General features: G+C 39.2%; 1 protein-coding gene across 1 annotated transcript; it reads right to left on the reverse strand.

Moving 5' to 3' along the window:
* Nucleotides 1–215: 215 nt before the first annotated feature.
* Nucleotides 216–9,721, reverse strand: has2 (hyaluronan synthase 2). The gene is made up of 4 exons (XM_073847591.1): nt 9,302–9,721; nt 4,429–5,055; nt 2,745–2,846; nt 216–1,575 (listed from the first exon to the last, which is right to left on the reverse strand). Exons 2-4 carry the CDS (start codon nt 5,053–5,055, stop codon nt 646–648), a joined length of 1,659 nt encoding a protein of 552 aa, XP_073703692.1. The 5' UTR covers nt 9,302–9,721; the 3' UTR covers nt 216–645.
* Between the last annotated feature and the right edge of the window lie 510 nt (nt 9,722–10,231).

Raw genomic sequence — 10,231 nt, forward strand, 5'->3', positions numbered from 1 at the left:
TCCAGCTTCTGAATTTCACATTTTGGTCAGATAGGCAAGTCTTAAAAAGTTACATTTCCTCATATTTATTGAAAATAGAGAATCTTTGGTGGCAAGCAAAAAATAAAAGTCTATATAAAAGGCAATAAAATACATTATGCAAATACAAAGCACAGCACAATTTAAAAAAAAAAAAAAAAAAAAAAAAAAAAAAAACTCAGAAGTTCTGTTTTGGATTTCAGTCTAAAAATGTATACATAATATTTTATATATATAAAAACAAACTAAAAGTAAAAATCATAAATTACTTTAAGAAAAAACATGAGTCTCTTCTGACTCTATCCCAAACACTCACACAATGCAAACATAACCACTGAGGTATTTTGTTCCTTAAAGTTCTAGATCAAGCATTATGCATAATGAGAGTGAACGTGAAAGTGCAAAGAAGTTGTCATTTGGTGGTGGAATACTAAAACATCAAGAGTGTCAAAGCTCACATATTACAAAGTTTTTCCTTTATCACTTCAAAGGAATATCCTTAGTAACAGTCACAGCAGCAATGATGTCTCCTCATTTCCTGTCACCTGTGGACAGCCCACCTTCAGATAGCAGTCTGAGATTGTTTTTAAATGTAAACGTAGAAAGGATGAAGGGCACTGGGAAATACTATACGTCAAGAACCATGTCATACTGCTGTCCTTTCTTCCTCTTGCCACACTTCATAATGAGGACAGCGTACAAAGTCAAGAACACGACCCAATAGCTGGCATACACAATGGCGCCGATTATCAAAACGATTTTTTCGGACTCTGGAAAAGGCTTTCGGGTCTCTTGGATTATTGTATAAATAATGCCGACAAAAAGGATGGTGAACCAAACTGAGATCGGAATAAGTCCGATGAAGTTTACCACGATGGTCTTCCTTCCAGACGTTCCCCAGCCGGATTTGTTTATGGTGGCTATCGCGAACATCTTTGCCGGTAGCAGACTTGACATGTATAACACTGAGTAGAAGGACATGAAGACCATGACGATGTTTCCACGGAGGCAACTTGCAAACGAAGACTTGATGAGCGCCACCAGCTGAACGATCAGCAGGAACAGAAGGACATTCCAGATCCTGCCCTGGTAGAAGAGCTGGATCGCAGTGGCGATGAGAAAGAAGGGGAAGAAGCCGGTGATGACGGCTTCGTAGGTCATCCACAAGTGGTGCTTGTGAAACCACATGGAGTTGTAAAGCCACTCTCTGAAATACGACTTACTCCAGCGGGTCTGCTGATTGAGCCAGCGTAGGTAGGTAATGGGCGTCTCGGTCAAGCACTTGGAGCGGGCGGTGTATTTCGTGGCATATCCCAGGCTCAGTACTCGGTTGGTCAGGTGGCGGTCGTCGCCAAAACTGCAGTGGCTTCCCATGAACGTCTGATTGTACCAGTCCTCCAGGAACTCATGAAGCAGGGAGTTCCTGTACATCCCCAAGGGCCCGCTGATACATTGAACACACCCGAAATACGACTGGCAAGCTCTTTCGATGTTGAACGCCATCCAGTATCTCACACTGCTGAGGAAGGAGACCCACGATTCATATTTGTTCAGAATCTAGAGGGACAGAATAACAAACAGGATTAGAAATCAAAGAGAATCTATAATTTAACATATAGGATATGTATGTCTTGGACACCTGCCACATATGTATGGAAATAATGTATGTTAATAACTGTGAGAAACCAGAAAAAGATCTAAAGGCTCTTTGTACAGGATGCACACATACAAAAAAAAAAAAAAAAAAACTCCTCCACCCCAAAAAACAACAACAACTGCCCTGACTATGAATCTAAAGACTGGAGTGGGTGAAAACCCTGAATTCAGATGTTACACAGCCTTTTTCAGTCCATATATCTATATTGAAGGCTTATACCAAATGTAACCCACAAAAATGTGTTTACAGCATCTCTAAAAGAGAACAGAAATTTTATAATAGAAAATACATTTTTATCATGACACCTTTTGGAAGATTTTAGCATTGTAATGGATATAACAATGTTAACATATTTGGTCTTTGTGGAATAGATCTGCTACACTGCTTAATTCCTGCTGCAGTTGGTTATTGCTGTTGTTGTAGATTATTGCTGCTCCTGCAAATCAAGTACATGAACTTGCTACTGCAAACACATAAGCCGATACACTGCTGTGAATATTTAAGAAATACTGCTGCTGCACAAATAGCATATAAAAAAACCTGTAGCAAATCTATACAGGTGGAGCTGGGGAGGTGGAGGGTTCAAAATGCTCTAGTGAATGCTAACCAGCCATTTAAATGTAAAGCAGCAAGCTCATTGGCTGTGAATTGAACATAAACCAATCAGCATGTGCAAAGTAGTTTAAAGCTGTGAATATCATCAGTTTGCATTAATGACCCATCAGCATACGCCATCTAGAGTTTCATGACAGAACTTGGCATTTAATATCAAAAGGAAACATATTCAGACATTGTTAGATATTCCTCATATGGATATTATACAGTAACTCCAAAACTATTTGGACATTCGTCACTGGAATAGTCAAAATATCAAAATAAGTGTTATCTACAAAAAAAAAAAAAAAACAGACTTCTCAAATTATTATTTTTTTCAGCTAGTTTTAAAGCTATTTTTGTCAATACTTTAAAATTTTCCAAAACAAGTTTTATTGGAAGTCTTAAAGTAGATGAAAAAAATCTTAAATATGCTGTCATATAAATTTGTGATGCAGTAGAGTGATACACATACCTGTACATCTCCACCTACTCCTCCAACCATGGGATCTTCCTCCAGAACCTTCACCATCTCCACTGAGGAGGCTGGGTCCAACATGGTGTCTGAATCACATACCTGCATCCAGCACAATAAAGATACATCAATAAAGGATAAACACGGTTTAAAAAAAGTTAAGTCTATTTTTAGTTTAAAAATTAAATTGCATGCACTAGAGCATTTTACATATGTTTGTACAGAATGTTCTCCGAAAAATTTTATTAAACCAGTGTTCGCACCACATGTACTGATGCATCACATTGTTCAACAAGATACCTAATATGATCATTAATATGACATGTGTTCCTTCGAAAAGATTTATCCTTGCTGTGAATATTATTATTTTCCACAATCACATCTATAGAAACCAGATTGTCTTTGTGCGATTGGTCACGATGAATCAAAATTGCTGCTAAATATGTTAGGACAAGTATATCAATCTCTCCCAGAGGTCATTTTAATCATTGAGTTCTGGCTTACTTGTTCAGTTATAGAGCCAAAAATTAAGGGTCATCAAACACGAGCACACACTGTTCAAATTTTCGGAGATTCGGTTTAAGCTTTCTAACATTGAAACATTAAGCAAACATCGCCCAGAGGTTATCTCGCTCTTTCCAGAGAAAGACATGTATGCCACTTTGCTTTTACAACTAAGCCCCATAGTGAGACCAACCACAAGCCAGGTAGCAAGATCAGTGATAAGTTAAACACAATTAGGGCTCTACACTCAGAGCAAAGGTCAGGGATCTCATTGGAACCAGGTGGCATGTGGATAAAATAACATCATTTGTTCAGTATACAAGAGAGCCTTTTTAAAATTACCAATAAATGACAGCTTCAAGTTTACCTTTCTCAGAGGCTGTATTTGGCGTCAAACAGCCACATACGTAACACATTTACACACACACAAAAAAAAACTAAAAAAACTAAAAGCAGCTGCGTGGAATGCAGGAACTTGTTCTGTGTGAACCACTGTTCAGATGTTCTTCTAGGTTTTCAGTTTGGTAAGCTTGAATCTTTCTTACATCAAAAAACGATTGCACAATTGTTTGGATTACATAAGAGGACATTTGATCTCTAGTTTTGCTGATAAATCTCTAGAAAGACATTTTGTTGCAAATAGCTTGAACAAAAGTAAATATTCTCACGTAGCATTCTACCAAAGCCATGGAAAGTCTATTTTGTGACGTGAAAACACATGGACACAGCTGTTCTCAACTGTAAAATTCTCCAAAATAATTAGCCTTCTTTGGTTGAAGCTTGTAAAAATTCAGGAGCAGGAATTACATGTTTAGAATAAACCACCACAGAAAAGGTCCTTGGGGGTTTAATGCATTTATGTGACTTATTTATGAACACTTATTTATGTGACACATTCCCTTGAGCAAAAGAACCACTCAATGCCAGCGAAAAATACCAGCGATCTGTTCTGAAAGTGCCAGAAATATCCCCGGGATATGCAAACGAATTCCCACAGAAGTCCCTCAATGAACAGCATCAGTGTTAAGCAGGAATGTACTTTCCTCACTCTCAGTGCACTACATGCTTTAACCTAGCATCCACTTATGGAGTCACAAAAGCTTCTTTGTACAATTTGCCTGTGTTGCCCTTGTGTACTTGGCTAGGCGAGGCTTGAGCCGCCTGAGAGAGATAGACTCACCTGTACGTAGTCGACACTTCTTCCCAGGGCTTTGAAGGCGGTGTACATGACCTCCCTCTTCCCGCCCCACTTCTGCATGATGCACACACACTTGTTGTTGAGAACCAGTCGAGAAACCTGCTGCAAGCTCTCGGTATACGATTCTTCGGTTTCCTCAGGGCCTTTCTGGTGGTAGTTGCTTTTCCAAATGTACGTGGCTGCCTTGTCCCGGCCCATGATGTCTCGAAAGATCTCCATCATGTAGCAGTCATCATCATTGTTCCCATCGATAACCATAATGACCTTTATCCCAGGGTAGGTGAGCCTCTTCACCGATATTAAACACTTTTTCAGGTAGTTGGGGTCTTCCTGATAGGCTGCGATGCAAAGGGCCAGTGACTTGTTGAGTTTGATTGGAGTTTCCAGGGAACGTTTCATGTTCCTGTGTTCCAGTAGAGCAAACAAGCTCTGGATGATGAGGTGAACGACTAGAATTGCCCCATAGAGACCAAAGGACAAATAGTTGCCTGCAGTCGTTATCAGCTTATATCCCATGATATAAGCAGTAGAGATTCCCACAAGCAGCGAAATGCCGAACAGTGTTGTCCCAACGATCCTCAAGTAGGTGATCACTTTATCACATCTCATCTGAAAACAACAACAGATATTGAGGGGTGAATATTATGATTTGAAACTATTGGACTAACGTCAGGGGTCACAAAACTTGGTCCTGGAGGGCCAGTGTCCTGCAAAGTTTAGCTTCATCTTGCCTCAACACACCTGACTAGAGGTTTTTAAGTATGTATACCTAGTAAGACATTGATTAGCTGGTTCAGATGTGTTCAATTAGGGTTGGAGCTATACTCTGCAGGATACCTGGTGACTCCTGAAATACGTTCTTCTGTGGAACACAAAAGATGAAGATCCATACAATGAAAGTCAGAGGTCACACAGGTTTGGAACGCCTTGAGGGTGGGTAAATGAAGACAGAATTGTAATTTTTGCCAGACCCACCCCTTTCAGAACAACTTCATGGACAGCACTCATAAATGAAATTAAAGCAGGTGTGCGGACAGCTTTGTGGCGACGATGACAGACTTCTGATCGTATGGAAGCATAGAATACATGCATCTGTTCTCGCTGCATAAGTGACGGTATATTTCAGACAGCATCATATTTCTTCCTCTTTCCTGGTCTTCTGAATATCTGAGCGGTCTTTATGACCATTTGTTCCAAGTTTCCTAACTAATGCAGTTCCCCATCTGCTTGGCAGACGTGACTATGCAGCACCACCCTCTGACATCATCTGTTTATATCTCCGTGGGAACGCATGAACAGTGAAATTTAGATTTAAGAGGGCTCTACTAAAGACCCTCTTTCTTATTACTGCTGAAGACAGCCATTGTATTAATGATGGGGTCTTGTTTTATCGACTCTCTCGACTGAAATCTCGTGTTTTCTTTGATAGTGTCCCTCTTGGTTACGATTATAAAGCGGCTCTGGAGGTTGATATGATGGACTACAGCACAGTGTGAGTCTAACTGGCACGTATCACAGCATTTAACGTCATCCTGCATGTTTACGAGGCCCTCTGGACCCTCCAAACCCCACCTTATCCACAAAGACACGTGCAAGCCTGTTGGATTAAGGGGAGCATGTGGTGTTAATGTCTCAAACGCCTGTACTGCTCTCAGGGTATCCCCAAACCTGCTTTCATGTCTTGTTTAAACTCTAGATGAACCCAAATGGCTCATTTGAAAGTGCTAAGACTGCTGACAAGACAAAATGTAGCCCACACCTAAGAGGACACTAACACTAATCACAGGATATCAGAAGCGTCGCTGTCTTTGTCAATGACCTAATTTCTCATGTTTACACAAATCGGCTTTGTGTCTCTAAGGATGAAAGCGCAGAGTTTACATGTGCAGACTGACTCATCTTGTTGTGAATGGGGGTGTAGATGAAATGGTCCCATGTGAAACATTTGCCATCAGTAGATTTTGTCTGACTAAATGAAATGTGGCAATTGGCCCGTTCACACCAAGGACGTTGACTGTAAAATCATTCTATGTGAATAGGGAAGCACAAACCACAACAATAACAATAACGACACAGAGTGATGATATTGTTGGAATCACTTTCAAAATTAATTTTTCCCAACTCATGACTGATTAAAAAAAAAAAAAAAAAAAAAAAAAAATCAGTCAAATAGAATTCACCCAACTTTAGAGAGCGTGAACATTTAATATGATAAAACTCTTGGTGTGAATGCTAATGTAGTTATCATTCTAGAATAACAGTTAAATATATCATGTTTTTGTTTGCATTATAGCTGCCTGTATGTCATGTATATTACCTTGTCTATATTATCTGGCTGTGATCCAACAGAGCAGGGAGGAGATACAAAGTGTCAAGGATCACTGGGAGTTGAATCATCCTCAATGGGGAAAACTATAATCCATCTTTGAATGTATATAAAATATTGCAGTGCAAGAAAAGTACATGTGCACTAGCCAAAAGAGACCCAGGCATGTAAAGCACCAAAAAAATTAGTTTGCTTCTTTTATGTCATAAATGTATAGAAATATTTTTCATTAAGAAAGAATTTTTACACTAAGCCTGAATGTAGGGGGAGGTAGATTGTGTAATTTAATTGAGACAGATGATTTGTTCATTTTATCCTCAGATTTGGAGGAGCTTCCTTTAGACAAAGCTTCATTTGAAACACAATAACATGTGAAAGGCCATCAACGACAGTTGTTATGCAGCAGGAAATCCATGGCTCAGAGCTTAACACTCCTTTTGGAGAAATCAGATAGAAAATTAGGAGATAGTACTTAGGTGATCTATTGATCCTGTATTCATAATCTATCTTATGTTCATTTTAAAAAATATAGATTTAAAAGACTGGTGCAAACTTTGTAGAATAAAATTGTAGAGTAAACTAGTCATTTCACTGAAATTGTGTTGGTGGGAATTTTGGCACCTAGACAAAACTAGAGACACTGCCTTGTTGCACATCCTGCCCATCTGAGATACTCTAGTGTATTCCCAGTGGAGGAAGCTTCTGCTTCTCCGAAGTGGGTGGTTCTGAGGTGGTGGGGAACTTGGGGAACTGCCACGGCCGCCTCCCAGAGGAACTATCCAACCACCAGCACTGAGACACATCCATCACTCTGCCACGGCTCTGTGGTGTGGCCTTGTCAGACACCGTGGCCGCCATGTCCACTGCTGTTCAGGCTGCTGCCACCTGGCTTGGTGCTAAATTCTGCCTCCAGGGCTGTTTCTACCTTTCAACCTTGCAGGACTCTCATACTTCACTAGGTCTCACCTTTAGTTACAAAACAAAACATTGTTTTCCTAATGGTTAAGACTGTCAGAAGAAATAATGCTGCATTTCTTCAAGTTTTTATAAGTGCCTTGAGGGCGAACTGCAATTAGGTTATTGTATGAACTTTGGCCACTAGAAGTCCCCTGTAGACTATGGTGAACAGCTGGGTCTTACCTCAGGCTCATGGCCAAGGTTGTAGCATTTTGACCTCCAACTGCAGCCTAATTTTCAATGTGTGCCACACACCCTGCACATTTACAACAGGCAATATTTACAGAATGCTAAATGATGAGGAATTAAGTTTGGCATCTGATTATATCAAAATAGCATTTTGGAGGTAAAAATGTTATCAACGTTGACTATACTATAGAGCTTTTTTCATAATATGATAACTTCAAAGATGACTGTAAAGATACACAGCCTTATGAGAGAACCTGTCAGCATGTAAATGTTTGGGAAAACAGCTAAGAAACTATCATTTTAGGGATGAATTCATGTATGGTTAAGTGGTGTGCAAATTATTGTTGGCATTGGGAGGTCTGACCCCTCTAATTAAGGCTTGAACCCCACAAAGAGTGTCCAAACAAAAGCATGTATTGTTGTAACATTCAAGTAGCCTATATGTATGTTTCAGTAGCCGTTTCAAATATAATTACAAGTTAACCAGATTACAATACAAAAGATGCTAGTGAACAAAAGTAGCCTTGGCTTAAAGAGGTTACCATGGTAATAGGAGACTGCTTGAATGTTTAGGATTAGTTTTGGATGGGACATCGAAAGTCATATATGTGACCCTGGACCACAAAACCAGTCGTAAGTAGCACGGGTATATTCTACACAAAAATTGCTTTACGCAATTATGCTTGCATAAAAATGACAAGTGTAGAAAATGTTTCTATTTATTTTATTCGTTTTATGCAACACCATGAAAGCTCCCGAGGGAGCCTACTGAAAAGCGTCATTACGCATCATTATTCGATTGCGTCACCCTCAGTTTTACGGCTGCTGCTGGATTGCGCGCAATATCTGTTCTGCTCTGCTATTGGTCAGAGGGTTTAGGTAGTGTTTAATTAGCCTATAGCCCTGGTAGAATCCCAAATACACAATACGTGTTTTAAATGTATCAATTTGACGTTGTTTAGTAGCCTAAATATTTAAAGACATTTGAAACAATATGAGACCTGTCAGAAAGAGCAGCAGCTGATATGTACAGGTTTAACAACAAGGATTCAAGAGAAACAAATTAGACTTACATGAATAATATGAAATATAACATATCTGATGTTCCTTATATTAGCTGTAGCTAATGTTGAGTCATGTTACTCAGGAAATATGCTTAAATTAATTAGACTAGAACCTGTTGGATTTTGAAAGAAATTGGCACGTGTAGGTATTGCAATCACTCATGGCTGAACTCCATTCATTCATATTTCTCCCCCTTTAAGGTTGTTTAAAATAACGCCTTTGATACATGAAATACATGTAAAGAAGCTATTAATCTAATAGAACGATGTGTAGCATTCGAAACAGTCAAACATGAAATGAATCATGATCATACAGTACCTTGGAGCAGCTGTGTGGAGATGTCCCGTTAGTTTAACAGGGATGCTGTCCGACGAGGCTCTGCACGATCCAGACACTGGACAAAACTTCCCATACAAGTTTTGGGGTAAAATACAGAAAACACCGGCATGGGAGCATCTAAAACCTCGATGCGTGGGCAGTATCCACGTTTTCCAAGCAACGACTGAACATTCAAGTTTCTCGCCACCTCCAATACATTATATATTAAAGTTTGCATCAGTCTGCTGTGATGAGGTATGTTGGAGCATCTTGGCAGTTCATTCTGACGTTGTCAGCTGATAAAAGAAGCAAAAAAGTTATCCAACAGTAGTCAATGTTGGTGACTAAAATTCATTCAAGTTTTTCCAAGCGTACAGGTTGAAGTTGTGAACTGTCCTTTTCTGCGTCTAATTTCTTCCAGACGCTTTAACTTTATGCTTCCTGTAAGCCATACATTTGTAAGACTCTTTTAACCGGGCAGGGTTTTAGACTTGTTTTAATAAGGGGGTTGGTTCGGGGGCGAGGAGGAGTGAACCTCCAAGCGAAAAAAAGTGCTGCCCATTCAAACTTCCGAAATGGGGGTGGGTATGAGTTAATCAAGCAATTAGCCAAACAGTCTTCAGCTAAAAAAAAAAAACCGTCAAAGTCGTAGAGATTTTTTTATTTTTATTTTTATTTTTTACAGAAATAAAATAACATTAAATGAATAAAACGATTAATTAAAACATAATAATTACTCATGGGAATAACTATGAAAAATAAAACAATGCATTTACCGAACACATAAACGAACAAAATTATATTGTATTATTAATCTTAGTGCATTAAAAATCAGTCACTATTTAGCCAATTTCAAGTAGAATACAGTTAATAAAACACGCCTGAGAACTTTTTGATGATAATTGATTCTCAGTTGGGCTTGTGATTTGG

The sequence above is a fragment of the Garra rufa genome, chromosome 9 (assembly GCF_049309525.1).
Source record: "Garra rufa chromosome 9, GarRuf1.0, whole genome shotgun sequence".
Lineage (NCBI taxonomy): Eukaryota > Metazoa > Chordata > Actinopteri > Cypriniformes > Cyprinidae > Garra > Garra rufa.